The 20,848-nt window shown below is 41.9% G+C and overlaps 1 protein-coding gene across 4 annotated transcripts in view; it reads right to left on the reverse strand.

The window, feature by feature from the left end:
• Window positions 1-2,199: 2,199 nt before the first annotated feature.
• LOC117383618 (rho GTPase-activating protein 6-like) overlaps window positions 2,200-20,848 on the reverse strand; it is a 108,289-nt gene continuing 89,640 nt past the window's right edge. For 2 of the 4 annotated variants that reach the window (XM_055227332.1, XM_033980824.2), the window contains exons 4-14: window positions 20,653-20,801; window positions 20,090-20,218; window positions 19,808-20,003; window positions 19,620-19,675; window positions 18,196-18,346; window positions 17,957-18,105; window positions 11,729-11,908; window positions 7,376-7,467; window positions 7,077-7,294; window positions 6,759-6,842; window positions 2,200-5,428 (exon numbers count right to left, since the gene is read on the reverse strand). In XM_055227332.1, coding sequence (XP_055083307.1) covers window positions 4,908-5,428; window positions 6,759-6,842; window positions 7,077-7,294; window positions 7,376-7,467; window positions 11,729-11,908; window positions 17,957-18,105; window positions 18,196-18,346; window positions 19,620-19,675; window positions 19,808-20,003; window positions 20,090-20,218; window positions 20,653-20,801 — 1,925 coding nt within the window. In that variant the 3' untranslated portion in view covers window positions 2,200-4,907. Of the gene's footprint in view, window positions 5,429-6,758; window positions 6,843-7,076; window positions 7,295-7,375; window positions 7,468-11,728; window positions 11,909-17,956; window positions 18,106-18,195; window positions 18,347-19,619; window positions 20,004-20,089; window positions 20,219-20,652; window positions 20,802-20,848 lie in introns of all 4 variants that reach the window. The other 2 variants (XM_055227337.1, XM_055227329.1) reach the window with 2 other exon arrangements.

The following is a 20,848-nucleotide window of genomic DNA, read 5'->3' on the forward strand; positions in this document are numbered from 1 at the left end:
TAAAGCTGTACAAAAACAGAGCTCAGGTGTTTCCAGCAGTATAAATATCCCTCTATAAAGATTTATGTGTTTATTTTTATATATAGTAGCAAAATATCTCTGTGTGCTTGTAGTAGTAGTACCAGGCTCGCAGTAGTAGTAGTACCAGGCTCGCAGTAGTAGTAGTACCAGGCTCGCAGTAGTAGTACCGGGCTCGCAGTAGTAGTACCGGGCTCGCAGTAGTAGTACCGGGCTCGCAGTAGTAGTACCGGGCTCGCAGTAGTAGTACCAGGCTCGCAGTAGTAGTACCAGGCTCGCAGTAGTAGTAGTACCAGGCTCGCAGTAGTAGTAGTACCAGGCTCGCAGTAGTAGTATCGGGCTCGCAGTAGTAGTACCAGGCTCGCAGTAGTAGTACCGGGCTCGCAGTAGTAGTATCGGGCTCGCAGTAGTAGTACCAGGCTCGCAGTAGTAGTAGTACCAGGCTCGCAGTAGTAGTAGTACCAGGCTCGCAGTAGTAGTACCAGGCTCGCAGTAGTAGTATCGGGCTCGCAGTAGTAGTAGTACCAGGCTCGCAGTAGTAGTACCAGTCTTGCAGTAGTAGTAGTACCAGGCTCGCAGTAGTAGTACCAGGCTCGCAGTAGTAGTAATACCAGGCTGGCAGTAGTAGTAGTACCAGGCTCGCAGTAGTAGTAGTACCGGGCTCGCAGTAGTAGTACCAGGCTCGCAGTAGTAGTACCAGGCTCGCAGTAGTAGTACCAGGCTCGCAGTAGTAGTAATACCAGGCTGGCAGTAGTAGTAGTACCAGGCTCGCAGTAGTAGTAGTACCGGGCTCGCAGTAGTAGTACCAGGCTCGCAGTAGTAGTACCAGGCTCGCAGTAGTAGTAGTACCAGGCTCGCAGTAGTAGTAGTACCGGGCTCGCAGTAGTAGTAGCTGTTTTTAATCTTCCGTTGCATCTTTACTCTATATTTTAAATACATCTCTGCGTAAAAGTATCCTAAGTATTCAGAACACAGTACTCTGATTGGCCCGTGTACTTTACAAAACACATTTTAATGAGTTTTCTGTAAATAAAAGCTTTTTAAAGTCTCTCCCCTCACTGTGTTTAGACTTATGTTTCTTTATTTTATAGAGTACTGCGTCCCTCTTGTGTATAGTACTGTTTGTAGTACTCTGTGGGACGTGTGAGCCGTGTACATTTACTACTTTAATTAAATAACGACTTTGACCTGGTCCCTGCTCAAACACGTTTAAATCATCTGCTTCTTTCTACACGGCCTGGAAAAGCTCGGACACTTCCTCTTATTCATGTTTTTGTTCTATATTTTTACAACTTTATACATTTTTATACAAATATATGAAGTAAAATCTATGGAATTATGTAGTAAAGTACGACGGAGTATAAGGGTCAGTAAAGTCGTAGCATTTTGACATTAAAGACGTAATTTTACAAGAATAAAGTCATAGTACTACGAGAGTAAAGTCGTAATATTTGGAGAATAAAGTCGTAATATTTGGAGAATAAAGTTGTATTTTTCTGAGTATATTCTGCTGTGTGAATGACCAGTCCGTTGTGTTTTATGGAGATTTTGGATCATTTTGTTCAGATGTAGCAGTTTCTTCCAAATCCGTCTGGTTCCTCCGACTAAACAAACTCAAATACTTGCAGTGTCCCGTCAAAAGTACTTCAAAGTACTTATACTGATGATACTGTGGTGATGGTGGGATAAAAAACACAGTATTTCATCGTGTGTAAACTCCAGTTGAAAGTTTATCTGAACAAAATGCTCCAAATTCTCCATAAAACACAACGCACTGGTCACAATACACTTTATTCTCCTAATACTACGACTTTATTCTCGTAAATTGACGTCTTTAATGTCGAAACGCTACGACTTTATTCTCGTAGCGTCTGCATTATTTATTTTATTTAACTGACCCTTTTGCTCCGTCGTCGTAAAGAAAAAAAAAACTCTACAAAACATTTTTCGACAAACCAAACGACGGCTGCTTCAAATTTCCATCCGTGTTTTTCCTCCAGTTTGAGCAGGGACTCCCAGACTTTCCCTCACCCCAGACACCTCCTCCTGCTCCTCCAGTGGCGTTTCCAGACACACACTTTAAAGATGTGAATAGAAAATAAACACAAATAAGTCCAGTTACCTTTAAGCGTGGGGTGTGTCCAAACGTTTGCGTGTTTATAAAGGCTCGGAGAAGGTTTAAGTTGCTCATGTTTTATTCCATCATCTCGGGATATTGAGGAGAACACAGTACAAAAGCAATACCAGACCAGAAATACCACGACTCGGAGCCTTTTGAATACAAACAGATTAGTAATAATACGAGTACCACGTTCACGATGGAGGTCGCTCTACGGCGCGTTCTGGTTCGTTTTTCCACACAGGTTTGACACGTTTTACAAAAGGTGCTTATATCCACAAAGCTTACAAAGTTTTACAAGGTACAAAAAGGAGGAATTGCAACGCACAAATTCAACAGCAAAAGGCGCCACGGGGGTTTTTGACGTGACTATTTACACGAAAAGAACGAAAATGAGCGAAGATTTCATTACGTGTGTGAACTATTCGCCAGCAAATACCCACAAAATGTAGAAAATAGACCAAAATCTTTGTATCTGGAAGTAAAAGAATGAGTGTGGAGTGAGATTTTATATTTTTAGTAAAGATGGAGCAGTTATGAGCTGGTGGAACGGTAATAAAAAGGAACAAAATCATAAAATATAATCAGTCAGGAGGTTTTGAGGATTGAACCTGCAACCTTTTCACTCAGAGGCAAGCAGGCAAACGACTCTGCCACCTACCAGCTCTGTTCTGTTGGTAAATATCAATACTTTTGTACAAAATAGTGGTTTAATCATAAAGTTCATTCGTGTTGTTGCGACAAACTTCCACCAGATGACGCCAAACGTCCACATTTCAGGTCAGTCTGGTCTGATTTTCACATTTATTTAGATGTTTTTAGTTTAAAATCTTCACTTTTACAAATGAACTTAATCCTGACTGTTATTCCAATATGATTTTGACACAGTGAAATGTGACGAGCTTAAATCTGACATAAAAACGATAAATATTCTAAAAAAAATACAAGGAGGCTTTGGCACGGCTTTGGCAAAGGCAGGAGGAGCGAAGCGAAAGGACGGCCCAGTGCTGTGGTTCTCAACGTCAGGGTCACGACGCAAAGGTGGACGAGGTTTCGCGGGAGAGTTTACGGAGGATAAAAGGTTCTACTGAAGGAAAAACGTGTTTAAACGGAAAGATAAACGTGAAACGAGGAGACGGGAGAGGTCAGAAAACGCCAAACCGAGGAGCATAGACTGTTAAAAGAAGTGTGATGTCACGCTCTGCTTAGCAACGCTGTCAATCAAACCTGTTGCTAACGCTAACAGGAGCGACCTCGGGGAAAGAAGGACCTGATTTGTCTGTTTTTAATGTTCAGATCTTGATTTACAGACACAAAAGTGAAATAAAAACCCCAGGATCGTGTAGAGCTTTTTTTCAGCCGCATACAGAAACATATTTGAAGCGGAGGGAGTCAAACGGTGCATTTAACACAAGTTTGACGGCGACATTTTAGCTTTAGCACGACTTGGAAGATTATTTTTAGGTCTGCGTCACAATACAATGCGACGTTTCTCAGGTTATAGAGGTAGAAACTCTTTAATTTGTAGTAAAAAATACTTCCTGATCAATTGGGCCGGTTTAGGAGGAGGCACGAGGGCCAAAAATAATTTATCCGAGGGCCGCGTTTGGCCCCGGGGCCGTAGTTTGGACACCCCTGGTCTAAACACACTCGCAATGGAGACGTCAAACGGCACGAGAGCGACTTAAATGTGCAAAAAAATAAAATTATATACAAAAATGTTAATGTTGGATTATTTATACAAACCCGTATCTTGTTTATAAGCGCGTCGGGTCAAAAAGGTGACCAGAGGCGTGACCAGAGGTGGCCCATTGGGTAAAGTGGGCCGCCAGAAGAGCCGTTTGAGAACCATGGCGCTAGTGCATTAAAGTGGAGCAGTTTGTGGTTTTACATTCACAGACACATCGTAAAGGGCTCGTGTTTAGGCAAAACGGAGACTTGTATTTACTATTTACACATATATATACTGTTCATATAAGTCTCAAAAGTCAGTACTTTGGACATTACTGAATACGTGCGTACACTGTACAGTAGCAGCAAACACTATGTCCATATCCACATCAGCCATAACATTATGACCACCCACACACAGCTCAAACCTACACAAACAAAAATGAGCGAGAACCCATTTTGTCAAAGCTGAAATGTGACTTAGAGCATCTCCACATCTCCAGGTAACTTTTCTGGTGGCGTCTCCATGGAGATTTTATGACGTTTCCTTGAATATTCCACAGTATGATGTTAAGTACCTCTCTCGGCGTGATTTTACTCATAAAAACATTGCAATTTACTCATAAAAACATTGCAATTCTGTAAATACTGTGGAGAATTACAAAGAAAAAAACAACATATTATGGAGAAAAAGACCAGAAAAGTGACGTAATGTGTCTTTACGTATTCGCAGGCGGTGTAAAAGTGGTCATAATGTTGTTTGATTGTTGTGTTGTTTAAAAAAAGGTGGCGTTGACGCGGCAGAGAGAGCGTCGAGTGTCTGTTGAGGTATTTGAGGTGGGCGTTCGCTCGAAGCTCTCGTCTCCCAAACATGATCGGAACAAAAATAACAAAAAACAAAAAATGTTTTCACATCCATTTTTCTACGTGGATGTGGAGTGGCTCTCGTGATGTCAGAGTTCATCAAGGCAGCAGCTGCACGAGTAAACAACAAACATGGCACCGAAAACAAACATGGCACCGACGACGAACAAACACGGCGCCACGAGAAGCGACGGGCGAGTCCAAACTGTGACGCTCCATCGGAATGTTCTGGATCTCACACTAACGTCTCGGGGAGTGTGTCCGCGTTCTCTGAGGATAAAAGTTGCCAGATTTGCCACCGGTCCCTCTGCCAGTCCTGCCACTCCGGGCTTTGCGGCGCCAGTTGGCCGTCCGCGCTCGAGTTATTCTGCAGAGGAGACGGGGGCGGTCTCGGGGGCGTGGCTAACTGCGGCGAGCTCACAGAACTAGCCAATCGATGGTGAGCATTGTAGGGCGGGGGCGATTCCCCGTCGTTCACGTGCACACCTCTTTGCAGTCTGGAGGCGGGGTTCGTGCCCGGGTGCCCGCCGGCCTGTTGCGGACTCGCCGGGCCGCGTCCCACTTGGCTGTTGGCGTTGGCGGACAGGCGCGGTCGGCCCGCTCCTCCTCCGCACACTCTGGACACGGGCAGGTGGGGTCTGGGGGCGGTGGTGGGGGCGGCGGGGGAGGGCGGGTGCTGTCTGCCGTCGCCGTGGAGCCCGTCGAGTCCCTCCTGCGAGCTGCGGGAACTGCCCTCGGACACGTTGCCATGGGAACCTACACACAACGTCAGCGATCAGCAGGAGAGCGGCGCTAGCTCGTGTTAGCATTCACTTAACGACATTCAAACGGTTTAAAATATGAAACTTAAAGGCCCATTTTACTTTATGTTGTTCCCTCGTCACACACAGACCTGGAGTTGTGTTTTTTTATGTTTCATTCACACACGTTTGACACACAAACTCTGCAAGTAGGTGACGAATTCCCCTTTAGAAAAGTTGCATAATGCTGCTTTAATTACTTCAGTCGGCCAATGACAGTGGGGCTTCTAAAACTGTTTTGGTCTTTCACTTTTAGCTAATCTAATATTTCTCACCTTCATCTTTCCTGTGCAATAAATAACTTCAGATTTGAATCACCACCTGAGTATTTACCTGTGTATTACCTGTGTATTACCTGTGTATTATCTGTATTTACCTGTGTATTACCTGTGTATTTACCTGTGTATTACCTGTGTATTACCTGTGTATTACCTGTGTATTACCTGTGTATTACCTGTGTATTTTCCTGTGTATTTACCTGTGTATTTATCTGTGTATTACCTGTGTATTACCTGTGTATTACCTGTGTATTTACCTGTGTATTACCTGTGTATTTACCTGTGTATTACCTGTGTATTACCTGTGTATTACCTGTGTATTACCTGTGTATTTACCTGTGTATTACCTGTTTATTACCTGTGTATTTACCTGTGTATTTACCTGTGTATTTACCTGTGTATTAACCTGTGTATTACCTGTGTATTTACCTGTGTATTTACCTGTGTATTTACCTGTGTATTTACCTGTGTATTTACCTGTGTATTTACCTGTGTATTACCTGTGTATTACCTGTGTATTTACCTGTGTATTTACCTGTGTATTAACCTGTGTATTACCTGTGTATTTACCTGTGTATTTACCTGTGTATTTACCTGTGTATTTACCTGTGTATTTACCTGTGTATTACCTGTGTATTACCTGTGTATTTACCTGTGTACGACCTGTGTATTACCTGTGTATTACCTGAGTATTTACCTGTGTATTTTCCTGTGTATTTTCCTGTGTATTTTCCTGTGTATTACCTGTGTATTTACCTGTGTATTACCTGTGTATTTACCTGTGTATTACCTGTGTATTTACCTGTGTATTACCTGTGTATTACCTGTGTATTTACCTGTGTATTTTCCTGTGTATTACCTGTGTATTACCTGTGTATTACCTGTGTATTTACCTGTGTATTACCTGTGTATTTACCTGTGTATTACCTGTGTATTTACCTGTGTATTTACCTGTGTATTTACCTGTGTATTACCTGTTTATTACCTGTGTATTACCTGTGTATTTACCTGTGTACGACTGCTCTTTTAGCGCTGGCTTCAGTGTCGAGTGCCACGTTCCCCAGATGTTTGCGTGCTCCTCCGATATCGTCTCTGGAAAAACATCCAAATCCAAACATTGATTATTATTGATAATTTTATTTAAATAAAATAAAAATAAAACAAAAGGACGGGTGTTACATTTGGGTCTAGAGCTACAACGACAACCACCATTTTAAATCCTGTCCAGATCCGTTGTTTGGGGTCATTTTGCGTCTCTGTGACTCGTTCATTGGTAGCGTGTTAGCATTAGCATTAGCATTAGCATTAGCATTAGCATTAGCATACCTTTCTCCTTGTTCCAGTTGTGTCCTTGTCCCGGCAGCTGCTCTGGGATCCTGAACAGGGCCTCGTTCCCGGGGCTGCCTCCCTCCCGGCGCTCGCTCAGGACGGGGGAGTTGTTGTCGTACGGAGACACCTCGCCGCTCGACGCTTTGTTGGAGTCGCTGGACGATCGGCGCTCGCTCAGGGTGAAAGGTTCTTCCGGCTGGTGTAAGTCTGAACTTCTAGGAAAAGAGTAAAACGTTAACGTGATTAAAATGGAGCGGACGGAGTGTTTGGGTGAAAGTAAAGCGTCGGTTACTCACTGCGACGCTTTCCTCCGCAGAAGATAGTCCACCACGTCTGGATCTGTCTCCAACAAACTCATCAACACTTCATTCTGCAGATCAGGAGGAACCTACACAACGACATTTCAAATATTCAAATCAAGCCGCTGGAATTTTCACTTTGACAAATAAACGTTCAGGCAAAATGTTTAGAGTCTCGACCTCAGTCTGTCCCTCTAGTTTAACAGAGAGAGGGCCCTTAGCAACGCTGTCAATCAAACCTGTTGCTAACGCTAACAGGAGCGACGTCGGGGAAAGAAGGACCTGATTTGTCTGTTATTAATGTTCAGATCTTGATTTACAGACACAATAGTGAAATAAAAACCCCAGGATCATGTAGAGGGTTAATACGAACATTTAAGACCAGAATGAGTCTGAAGCAGCAGAGACAGAGAGGACAGATTTTCCAAAAAAACCCCGACAAAATAAACTAAAAAATAAATAAATAAATAAATAAATAAAATAAAATAAATAATAATAAAAATAACAAAAAATAAAGAAAATAAAAAAAACTGAAAATAATATATATAATAAAAATAACAAAAAAACTACTTTACTTTACTCAAAATAAAAAAGAAAAAAATAGAAAAAAAATCTCAAAATAACAAAAAAAAAAAAAATTAAATTAAAAAATAAAATGCAGGATCATGTAGAGGGTTAATATGAACATTTAAGACCAAAATGAGTCTGAAGCAGCAGAGGCAGAGAGAGGACACAGTTTTTCCAAATAAAACGACAAAATAAACTCAAAATAAAAAAATAAAAAAATAATAATAATAATAAAAATAATAAATAAATAAAATAAAAAACCTAAAAATAATATATATAAATAATATATATAATAAAAATAACTAAAAAACAACTCAATAAAAAAAAAACCAAAACACAAAAAAAACCCTTAAAAAATAAAATGCAGGATCATGTAGAGCGGGTTACGAACATTTAAGACCAAAATGAGTCTGACAGCAGCAGGTACAGAAGCGGAAGTGCGCCCATGATCACTTCCTGTTTGTAACGCGGCGGTTAGCAGGTTAGCTACGTCCATTTATATAAACAGTCTGTGGTTTCACCCAGCAGTATTTTTGACCTTGGTCCTGTAACGCTGGTAAATAAATGTCTGTACAGTCCTAGTGATGAGTGCGATGGGAGTTGGAGACTGTTTTTGAGATTTTTTTAGAACGTTTAAACACATTTAACACGATCACACTCTGCACTTCATAAAACACATAAGTGACTCACCCTCTCTCTGTGCTTGTATATAAAAGCTAAACTAAACCATCCAAATCTTGTTTTTTCTAACTAAGCCAACCCCGTGGTCCTCCAGAGCCCCGTTCATCCCTGACTATTATTGCACATGAGCGGTGCAGTGTGCGAGTGCAGCTGTGGGGGGCGCTGTGGGGTCAAGTAATAGACTCACCATGAAGAGAGTTTTAATATTATGGTCATAGTCACATTTTCATAGAGATAGATATAGATATATACGGAACTACTCACACATTCACACAGAACGAGGAGGGTTAAGTGTCTTGCCCAAGGACACGACAGCAGCATTAATCTGCGGTAGCGAGAGAATAAACACTCTCATTTCCTGAACATAAACTTATAATTATTGCCATTTAAAACAAAAATAATCTTGTTTTTTTCTGTCTGAACCATAGACTGTTTATATAAATGGACCTAGCTAACCTGCTAGCCGCTACGTTCCAAACAGGAAGTGGTTCATTTTGGTCTTAAATGTTCGTATTAACCCTCTACATGATCCTGGGGTTTATTTTTTTATTTTTTTTTTATTTTTAATTTAATTTTATTTTATTTTTTTTAGATTTTTTTTCTGTTTTTTTTTTGTTATTTTGAGTTGTTTTTTGTTATTTTTATTATATATATTATCTATGTATATTATTTTCAGTTTTTTTATTTTCTTTATTTTTTTGTTATTTTTATTATTATTTATTATATACTACATGATCCTGGGGTTTTTATTTTTGAGTTTATTTTTTTAAATTTTTTTTTGTTTGTTTTGTTATTTTGAGTTTGTTTTTTGTTTTGTTTTTAAGTTATTTTTATTATATTTTTTATTTATTTGGATTTTTTTTTGTTATTTTTATTTATTTTTTGTTTATTTTTTTATATTTTTTGTTAGTTGAGGGGTTTTTTGTTTTGTTTTTTTTTGTTATTTTGAGTTTATTTTGTCGTTTTTTGTTTTTTTTTAAACTGTCCTGTCTCTGCTGCTTCAGACTCATTTTGGTCTTAAATGTTCGTATTAACCCTCTACATGATCCTGGGGTTTTTATTTCACTATTGTGTCTGTAAATCAAGATATGAACATTAATAACAGACAAATCAGGTCCTTCTTTCCCCGAGGTCGCTCCTGTTAGCGTTAGCAACAGGTTTGATTGACAGCGTTGCTAAACTAAGGAAAAGCTGTTACCTTCATCAGCCTCGCTCCTGATTGGCTCTTTGGTTGCTATGATACTTGCAGTCGGAATTCTAAATATGAAAACGTGGATCCAAATTAGCCGCTATAACTGCTAGCCTCGATGTTTTAGTCACTTTTTTACACAAACTATGGTCCAAATTTGGATAAAAACTCATTTGATTTCACAGCCCGACTCCTGACGTCGTTCTTCTGCGCGGTATCGTCTCAGATCAGACCTGACCTCCTGATGAGCCGTAACGTCACGCCGCCGTTCTGCTCTGTTGACTCCGCTTTAACGCCGCGGTTTTGATCTCGCTAATGGCCCCTTTGTTCATTTCGCTCAGTTCGGATGAAAAAGACGTTTCTACAAATCCAAAGTTCAACGTATTATGAAACTCCCTTATCCCCGTCAGACGCACGACCCGACCCGACCCGAGGAGCCGCCTCTCACTCAACGAGCCGCCGCAGAATCACATTAAAACCAAACAAAGACGCTCCGTTGGCTCAGCGCAAGAATGTGAGCGGAGCAGCGGCGAGAGAAAAACACACAACGGGCTGAGGTGTCGGACCCGAGATGAACCTCAAGAGCTCAGGAGTCACACAGGTAACACACACACACACATACACACACACATACACACACACACCCCCACACACACATACACACACACACACACACACACAGGTAATACACACACACATACATACATACATACACACACAGGTAATACACACATACATACACACATACATACACACACAGGTAATACACACACACATACATACATACATACACACACAGGTAATACACACATACACACACATATACATACACACCCCCGTCTACACACAAACACACACACACACCCACACACACCCCACATACACCCCCATACACACACACATATACACACACACCCCTACACACACACACCCACCCCCACACACACCAACACACCCACACACACCCCGACACACACACGTCTACACACACATACACACACACACACCAACACACCCCCCCACACACACACATACACACACACATGTCTATACACAAACACACACATCCACATATACACACACGTCACAGAGGTAATACACGCACACACATAAACACACACATCTATACAAATATTCACACACACATCTACACACATCTGTACACACATCCACACACACATTCGCACACATGTACACACACACATATACACATCCACACAGACACATACACCCCAACACACACATGTCCACACACACACCCACACACCCCCACACATGTCTACACACACACACACACACACACATTTCTGCTTCACTGGTCTGATCTGTGGAGACGTGCATGTCCCTGATGGGCTCTGGTAGAAACAATGAGATTATAAAAGTTAAAGTCGATAAAAACAAGTTTATTGGAGTTTTGCCAGTTTTTCTGCAGAAAATATTGGAGCTAAAATACGACTTTTTACCAGAGAAGTCGTTTTTTTATGTCTGTTTTTTTTGTTGACTTTTGCACGGCTTATTTTGGGCAGTTTAAACTGGATTTTAAATTAAATAAAACTGAACTGAACTTTACCAAAGTACAAAAATAACAGTAGTAACAGTAGGAGTAGTAGCAGTAGTAAAAAGTAAGTAATTCCAGTAGTTATAGCAGAATCACTAGTACTAGTAGTAAAAGTACGAGTATTAGTAAAAAGCAATAGTACACATAAAGGTAGTACAGTATTAATAAGAAGTAAAATAGTACAAGTAGAAGTAGCAGTTTGCCTTTTTGGAGAGCCCCTTCATGTCTGACCTTTGACCTTTAACATCTTGAAATAACTTTATAAAACACAGAGTGACTCCGCCCCCTGCCTGTGAGTGGTGCAGCGTACACGAGCCGCCACAGGGGGCGCTGTGGAGTGAAGCGCTGGACTCACCATGAACAGGCTCTGGTAGCTGGCGATCATCTTCTCCAAAACGGCGATGACGGCGGCGCTCTCCTCGGCGCGGGCGGAGCTCTGCACGCTGAACTCTTTGTCCGAGTTCTTCAGTTTGTGCAGGAGGTTGGGGCCAAAGATGGTGGCGAGGTTCAGCGACGTCATCTTGTTTCCTGTGACCTGGAGTCGGACAAAAGAACACGGAGTTAGCTTATACGGGGAGAGGTACGTGGAGTTAGCACACGGAGTTAGCACACGGAGTTAGCACACGGAGTTAGCATCTACAGGGAGATGTACGTGGAGTTAGCACACGGAGTTAGCATCTACAGGGAGAGGTACATGGAGTTAGCACACAGAGTTAGCATCTACAGGGAGAGGTACAGGGAGAGGTACGTGGAGTTAGCACACGGAGTTAGCACACGGAGTTAGCACACGGAGTTAGCACATGGAGTTAGCACATGGAGTTAGCGCACGGAGTTAGCATCTACAGGGAGAGGTACGTGGAGTTAGCACACGGTGTTAGCACATGGAGTTAGCACATGGAGTTAGCACATGGAGTTAGCATCTACAGGGAGAGGTACGTGGAGTTAGCACACAGAGTTAGCACATGGAGTTAGCACACGGAGTTAGCATCTACAGGGAGAGGTACGTGGAGTTAGCACACAGAGTTAGCACATGGAGTTAGCACACGGAGTTAGCATCTACAGGGAGATGTACAGTAGATACATGTACAGAAGTAGCGTCCTGGGTCTAAATATGGCCGCCCCTTGAAGTCAATGTGCCGTGCTCAGTGGCACATGTCGTGAGTTTAGCCTTTAGCACATGTCGTGAGTTTAGCCTTTAGCACATGTCGTGAGTTTAGCCTTTAGCACATGTCGTGAGTTTAGCCTTTAGCGGCTCGGTACATGGACCGTGGCCATGGACCGGGCGCAGTTTAGCTGTTCCCCATGACACTTTGCATGACAAGAGCGAGCGGAGCAGCTGCAAATGGAATTATAAATGCTAATGTTTGTGCTTCAGGAGCTTCTGATCCATGTGCTAAACCTGCGGCTCGTTCAGTACAGTCGGGCTCGTTCACGTCGCTCACACGCTCTTTTATGTCGTACCATGCGACCGCTCTAACCAATCAGAGCTTGAGTTTAGCTAGAGCGGACAGGGAGCGTAGCCGAAGCTAACGATTAAAAAGCTGAGAAAAAGTTTATGATCTGAAAATAGGTCAAACTCGCCACAAAACTCGACCTTTGTGAAATCTGTCTCTGCTCCGTCAGCTGAACTCGAGCAGTTTGTGATCTCATTTCGCTCTGTGAGAAAAATCCTTTCCGGGCAGGAGGGATTTTTTTCGCTGAAGTAGCATTGAGCGTCCGCTAAGCCAACTCGAGACGGCTATAAGCTAGCAATACCCGATCCAGTTATTTTAATAGATCCACGGGGGAGATGTACGTGGAGTTAGCGCCTACAGGTCGGGCAGATGGCGTTATCTTTTGCAATCTGATGAGATTTAAAGCACCATTTTGTTGTGGGATAAACAAAGAGCTGTTGAAATAGTGTTGGACTAAAACGAGTGCGGGCCATAAACAGACGGAGCTGCACGGCTTGTTTGCAAAGATAAACACCAGTCAGTTCCCAGAAATCCTCCTCATGCAACAAAGTGAGCGTGAAAACCTTTGGGTCGGACTGTGTTTTTTTTGTCTGGATGGAAAAAGACTCAAATTCACTGAAAGTCAATAAGAAGTCAGGTTTTCTTTAAAGCTTCATTATGTAACTTTTCTGGAGGATCTGGTGCCCGTTTGTCTCCAAAAAGATGGAGCTGCTTTGCTCAAAAATACCTTAAAAAAAACATGGATTTTTTTTTTAGGGTTTTTACAATTTTTAAGTCTCTTTGCATCAAGGAATCAAGGATCAAAATAAAATAAAATACAATACAATAAAATAAACAAAAATAAAATAAATAAATAAATAATTAAAATAAAATAAATAATAAAATAAAATAAAAAATAATGAAATAAAATAAAATAAGAAAAATGTACTTAAAAATAAAATAATAAATAAATAAAAATAAAATGTAATAAAAAAAATAAATTACTTAAAATACAATAAAAAAAATAAAAATAAAAAATAATACAAAAATAAAAATAAAAAATAAATAAATAAAAAATGTAATATAAATAAATAAAAATAAAATAAATATTCAAAACTCTAGAAATATTCCAAATTAAACATGTTCTTGTTGCTGTTCTTCAAAAGATTTGCACTGTGGCCTAAACAACCCAAAATGTGTTCCAGGTCTCAGGAGGTTAAAGGTGGATTTAGTGTTTTGCCCAAGGACACAACACCAGCGTTCGTTTGTAGGAGCTGGAATCGCACCAACAACCTATAAGTGAGCGGATCTGCCCGGTAACCGACGCTGTTTACGTCGAAAGCGGGATTTGAACCGTTAACCTTCAGATCAGAGGACAAACGCTTTACAAACTGAGCTAGTGTGGCGTTTAAAGCGAAGTGGGGTCGCCTCTCCACAGACCTGACCGGTAACTTGTCTCCACGGCGATAGCAAAACCGCAAAACACTGGATCTGACGTCACAAACTGCACTTTAAATGTAAAATCTGTCCCGCCGTGTCCAACTGTCGCTGCTCGTCTTATCGTTTTTGTTTTGTTTTTTTCCGTTTTTTTAAATAAATACTTTAAATATTTCTCACACGCAGTATTCCTGGAGCGCGCTGAAGGTACCGCGGCTGGTATGCGCAGAGGCTGACGTCATGACGCGGTGCAGCTGGCGCGCTCGGCCCCGCTCCGGCGCTCACGTACGCGCGGCTCCCAGGTCCCTCCCGGCCGCTCCCAGTCCCACGGGAGTCATCGGAATGAGACGCCAAAACATACTCCGGCCCCGTCCTCGTGGGTTTAGACACGCTACACGGGAAAAACGAGGTCATTCCACGCGTACTTCACATGTAGGACGCCAACGGGAGACGGATTTGGAGACGGATATCACGAGATTGACCAAATTTAAAGCTACGATATGACGCAAAACTGACTCCTGTCGCTTTAAGTCGTGTTGTAATGTCGTTAGCGCGTCAAAAACAGACCTGGAATTGTGTTTTGTTTCATTCACACACGTTGAACACACAAAAAAACCTGCATATTTAGGCTGGAAAACGCTCTGTTCCACTTTGTGATGTCATCAAGTGGTGATACAGGAAGTGCTCCACTGTGTTTTCTGTGTTTTTTTAAACTCGAAACACCGTCATTTCTAGAATTATTTGGATCATTTCAGCTCTGGAACACACAAACCCTGCAGATTTAGGCTGAGTAGTTCTTCTCTCAAACTGAAAACGCCCTGTTCCACCTCGTGATGTCATCAAGTGGTAGTTTTTTAATTTAGCTCCTCCTCCTTTTACTTTTAGTTCAGTAGAGATAAGTGGCAATTGTTACAGAAGTTGAAATAATCCAAGTGATTCTAGAAATGAAGGTGTGTGCAGTTTAAAAACACTTCCTGTACCACCACATGATGACATCACAAGGTGGAACTGAGCGTTTTCAGTTTGAGAGACGAACTACTCAGCCTAAATCTGCAGGGTTTGTGTGTTCCAGAGCTGAAACGATCCAAATAATTCTAGAAATGAAGGTGTTTCTAGTTTAAAAAAAACGCAGAAAACACAGTGGAGCACTTCCTGTATCACCACTTGATGACATCACAAAGTGGAACAGAGCGTTTTCCAGCCTAAATATGCAGGGGTTTTTTTGTGTGTTAAACATGTGAGAATGAAACAAAACACAACTCCAGGTCTGTTTTTCATGAGAACAGAGAACATAAATCAGAAAACAGAGTCATACGGGCCCTTTAAAATACTTGAGTTATGTAATTGTAATAATTTATATTGAGGTAACACATTTTACATAACTTTTTTACGTAAGCTCAACTGTCGGCTTTGACGGCGCCGCTACGGACGCAAACAGAGGTGATATGAGTCCATACTGAAGCAGAGGGAGGTGTCAACAATCACACGAACAAGAGTTTTACACGAGCGAGCGAACGGCGAGGAGGAACGGCGAGGACAGAGTGGACGACACAACGATTTACACAGATCACGGGTCAGGAAGCCGCCGCCTCTGCCCCCGGCCCGCGGCGCTGTTATGTCACGGGACTCAGTGGCCCGCGGCGGCTCGCTCTTCCACTGCACGACTCCAACATCGATTTGATATAAAAGCGGCGATGATATAACGTAAAGCGAGAGTTCAAAGGTCACGCGTTACGCAAAAATGACTCTCACGAGGTTTAATCCATGTTATAATAGTGTTAGCGCGTCAAAAACAGACCTGGAGTTGTGTTTTGTTTCACATGTTTGAGTCACACTTTATTATTAGTCTGTCACATCTCCAAAGCTCAAAACGCAACGTTCCACCTTGTGATGTCATCGAGTGGTAGTTTTCAAGTTAACTCCTCCCACTTTTACCTTTAGTTCAGTAAAGATACATAGCTATTTTTCCAGGATTTCTGAAATGATCCAAATGATTCAAGAAATGAAGGTGTGTGGAGTTTAAAAACACAGTGGAGCACTTCCTGTTTTACCACATGATGACATCACAAGGTGGAACAGAGCATTTTGAGGTTTGGAGAGTGTTTTTTTCAGTTTGAGAGAAGAACTCAGCCTAAATCTGCAGGGTTTGTGTGTCTCAGAGCTGAAATGATCCAAATTATTCGAGAAATGAAGGTGTGTGGAGTTTAAAAACAACGTGGAGCACTTCCTGTATCACCACTTGGTGACATCACAAGGTGGAACAGAGTGTTTTCCCGCCTAAACGTGCAGGGTTTGTTTGTGTGTTAAACATGTGTGAGTCTGTTTGTGATGAGGAAACATTTGGACACAGAGCATAGCGTAGCGTAGTATGGGCCCTTTATGCTAATGTCGACGCTAGCTGTTACGCTGATGCTATCCCTTTAATTGCTAGCCAAATATTTGCGCTGGATCTGGTTAGCGCAGATATGTTTTTAATTATAAGGTCAGTAACACATTCTGCAGAACACAGAGCGTCGGGAGTTTTTCTGTTGGATGCCAAGCGCCGCGCCAACGAAAACAAACGGGCGAAGCGTTTACGTAACAGGGGAAAGTGCGTTAATATGGTTCAGATCATATTCAGGATTCATTCAGGAGCGAAGGACTCGGCGGGAACTGCGGGGTTTGGTTTGTTTACGACGCAAAGTGTTTAAGGAAGTGACTGTTCAGGGCTGTTTTTATTTTGGTCTCACACTGATAAATGGGACAAAGGTGTAATCTGCACTGATCTGTCACTGAAATACTGTTAGAGGACAGTGTCAATATAATAAAAATAAATAAATAAAATTAAAAAAAAAATAAAATAAAATATATACTACTACTACTACTACTACTACTACTAATAATAATAATAATAAAATAATAATTATCATCATCGTGAAAAAGAATAATGACAATAATAATAATAATAATAATAAAAATAATAATAATAATAATAATGAGGATAAAATAATAATAATAATAATAATGAGGATAAAATAATAATAATAATAATAATAATAATAATAATAATAATGAGGATAAAATAATAATAATAATAATAATAATAATAATAATAATAATAATGAGGATAAAATAATAATAATAATAATAATGAGGATAAAATAATAATAATAATAATAATATTAATAATAATAACTACACAAAAAATACAATTAAATTAAATAAAAAAATATATTTAAAGTGGAACTAAACACTAAGTAAAATTTTTTCACTATTTTCTACTATTATTTATCTACTGTTCTTTGTCATTTTTAACAGCTTCAGTACAAATGAGGTAAATTTGCAGCTTTCTGGTTAAAAGAAAAAAAAAAAAAACAAAGTTTGTGCTGATTGGCGCCCATTGTAATTTCAAGTAGTTGGTGACATCGCGTATGACTGCCCTGATTACAGTCTGGTGTTTCTGACACAAACACCTGGCTGAAGGGGCGGAGTTTGAAGTGTGGATACCTGTTAGACCAATCACACTGTTCCTTACGCCTCCAGACTCCGCCCCTCCTCGTTTCCCCCCTCCCTCTCCCTTTTAATCCTCCAGACAGTCGCTTTGGCCCTATCTCGTGATCCTAAACCTCCACAGAACAGAATATATTTTCAAGTTATTGTGAACTTCTTCCAGCTGCGGCTTATCTCCAGGTGAAGCCGTAACTTTCCACCGCGTCTGCCTCGCTCGCCCTCACCTCCTGTCCGTCTTTGCCCTGCTGGTCGTGGGCGTGGTCAGCCACCGTGAACAGGAACTCCAGCAGACGATGCAGCGTGTCACTGTTGCATGCTGGGAGAAGGTAGATCAGGAGCTGGGTCACGTTCTGCTGCTCATCTGGCTCCAATACTGCAACAAAAATGTCCAAAACAAAACAGTTACTCAATCTTGTGATATAACTAATACCAGGAAGCAGATCTGAACGTGAAAAGGACGCACATGTGGTGCTAATAAACGCCGTGTAAAGTTCTTTTGTCAGTAACGGATCAGGCAGGTCCCTCAAAAACTCCTTCAGAAGAGCCGCGACGTCGTGGACACTGTGGTCTTCGTCGAGCTGCACGTCGACGCCGCGATCGAACTCCTCGCGTAGCTGGGAAAAAAAAAAAACAGTTAGCATTAGCATTTAGCAACTTTATAACAATGGATTTTACTTTATAGACAGAGTATGCACACACCCGCACACCCACAATGCATTTCACTTCCTGCTCATGATCGGAAATTGTGATCAAACTAGTTCGACCGGACGCTATCTGAACATCTGACCCTCGGGTGGTGTCTCCGACGTCAGCACATGTCACGGGCTTTTGTTCATAAAGAGGATGGATGTGCACAGGCCGCACTGGGTCAGCTGTGCTCCACTGTGGCTTACAGACGCTAATGCTAATGCTAATGCTAAAGCTAATCGCAATGTCTTGTAATGTAGTGATGGCGGTTTAGCTAACTTATGACTGCTTTTATCTTTATTTATACGTTTAAAGATGATGTTTTTACAGCTGATTGCACGGAAAACACGTGGAAATTGGGGCTAAGCTAAACCCCAAACGAAACTTGGACTAGACCAGGACTAAACCTGGACTTTAACTGGACCAAAACAAGTCGAAACTGGGCTAAAACCAGAGCAAGTGTGAACGCAGCCTTAATATTAGATGGATTGCTTTCACACTTTCCAAATGGTTTCAAATCTAAAACTCAATGATTGTCAGCTCGCAAAACAATGACGTAAACAGAAGAGAGAAGGTTTGGTCCGGTAACCATTTCATTTGGGGTAAAATGTCTTTACCAAGTTAGATTTAAAGGTTGTTTGTTATGCAAAATGTAGGTTTAAGTCATGTTAGAACGTTGTTAGCGCATCAAAAACAGACCTGGAGTTGTGTTTTGTTTCCTTTATTATGAGTCTGTCACATCTCCAAAGCTCAAAACGCTCTGTTCCACCTTGTGATGTCATCAAGTGGTACTTTTCAAGTTAACAGCTCCTCCTTTTACCTTTAGTTCAGTTGAGATAAGTGGTGATCCGACAACTGAAATGATCCAAATGATTCTATAAATGAAGGTGTGTGGAGTTTAAAAACACAGTGGAGCACTTCCTGTATCACCACATGATGACATCACAAGGTGGAACAGAGTGTTTTCAGTCTAAATCTGCAGGTTTGTGTGTTAAACATGTGCAAATGAGACAAAAAAACACAACTCCAGGTCTGTGTGTGACGAGGAAACGGCATTAGAACAGAAATCAGTGAATAGAGTCAAACGTTCCCTTTAAAAGAAATGATTTTACAGCGAAGGATCTTGTCTGGCAACCTTTTCGTTAGACGGCGAACGACGGTAAAGACGCGTGACATTCTCCGCGGCTCTCGGACTCTTACCTGCCGTACTCGTTTCTTGGAGCTGCCCACCCTGAAGATCCCGACGGTCTGCAGCCCTGCGTGGGCACAACACATCACACATTCACCGTCGTCACACTCAAAGAGCAGCGGGCGCCTCCAGCACCTGTTGCCGTAGTAACAAAGGCTCGCGCAGATCGCCCCGTCGCCGGCGCATTGCGGATTCTTACCATATTTCTCTAAGTGCTGGCAGCAGCTGTCCACCACCCGCGGCACCTGTCTGTAGATGGGGTTCAGACTCAGCCGTTTGTCTCGCTGTTTCTCCTTCTTGTTCTGCGTTTCGGCGGGAAGCGACAGTTGCAGCGCTTCCAAAAGTCGGGATTGGTTGTCGTCCAAGTCGGTGATGGAGTCGACCGACATGCCGCCCTGCAGGAGTTAATAAAAAACACACTCTGTTATTGCGACGAAGTACAGGTGACGTCATAGCGATCATATTTGCGGGAGGCGGTTACCCTTCGGCGAGCTTTGGGCGCGGCCTCGGGGGTGTTGGGCGACGTCGACTCGTTGGCGGTTTCGGACGTGGAGCTCAGGGAAGAGTTGCTGGACGACAGCTCCTTGTTGGACGGACGTTTAGTGGCAAACTGCGACGGAAATAAACAATGAATGACGTCTATGTCACATGGGTCAAACTCAAGGCCCGTGGGCAAAATGTGGCCCTCCGCATCATTTTATGTGGCCCTCAACAGAGTAAATTAAAGGTATGATGGTCTTGAAATGTCATTTTATCAGGAGATACGCAGTTACACAACCATATTTTTACATCTACGCAAAAACATATGCAGTATTTGTAATTGAATAAGTAATAAAAACAGAAACAGTCAATTAAAAAGTTAAAAACGTACTTAGATTTATTTTACATCTGGCCCTTTCAGAGCGGCCATTTTGCTGATGTGGCCCTCGGTGAAAATGTGGTCTCCTGGTTTATGTGAAAAGTTCTGACACTCGTGGATCATTTTGTTATAATTTACACATTTTAAATCACAATATTGATCTAAATCGAGTGAATAAACGTCACCTGTATGATGGAGGAGACGAGGTCGGAGGAGTCCTTGTGGTCCTCTCGGGGGGAGTGGTTTGGCCGTGACCCGTCCTGTCTCTGTCTGTGCGTCCGGTCGTTGGCGATGACCTGGGACAGTGGGATACTGAACGCCTGGGGGTTGCACTCTGCGAGACGGAGACGGACCGTCGTTAAACACTTCGGATAATGTACG

Source organism: Periophthalmus magnuspinnatus, chromosome 2 (assembly GCF_009829125.3).
Source record: "Periophthalmus magnuspinnatus isolate fPerMag1 chromosome 2, fPerMag1.2.pri, whole genome shotgun sequence".
NCBI classification, from domain to species: Eukaryota; Metazoa; Chordata; class Actinopteri; order Gobiiformes; family Gobiidae; genus Periophthalmus; species Periophthalmus magnuspinnatus.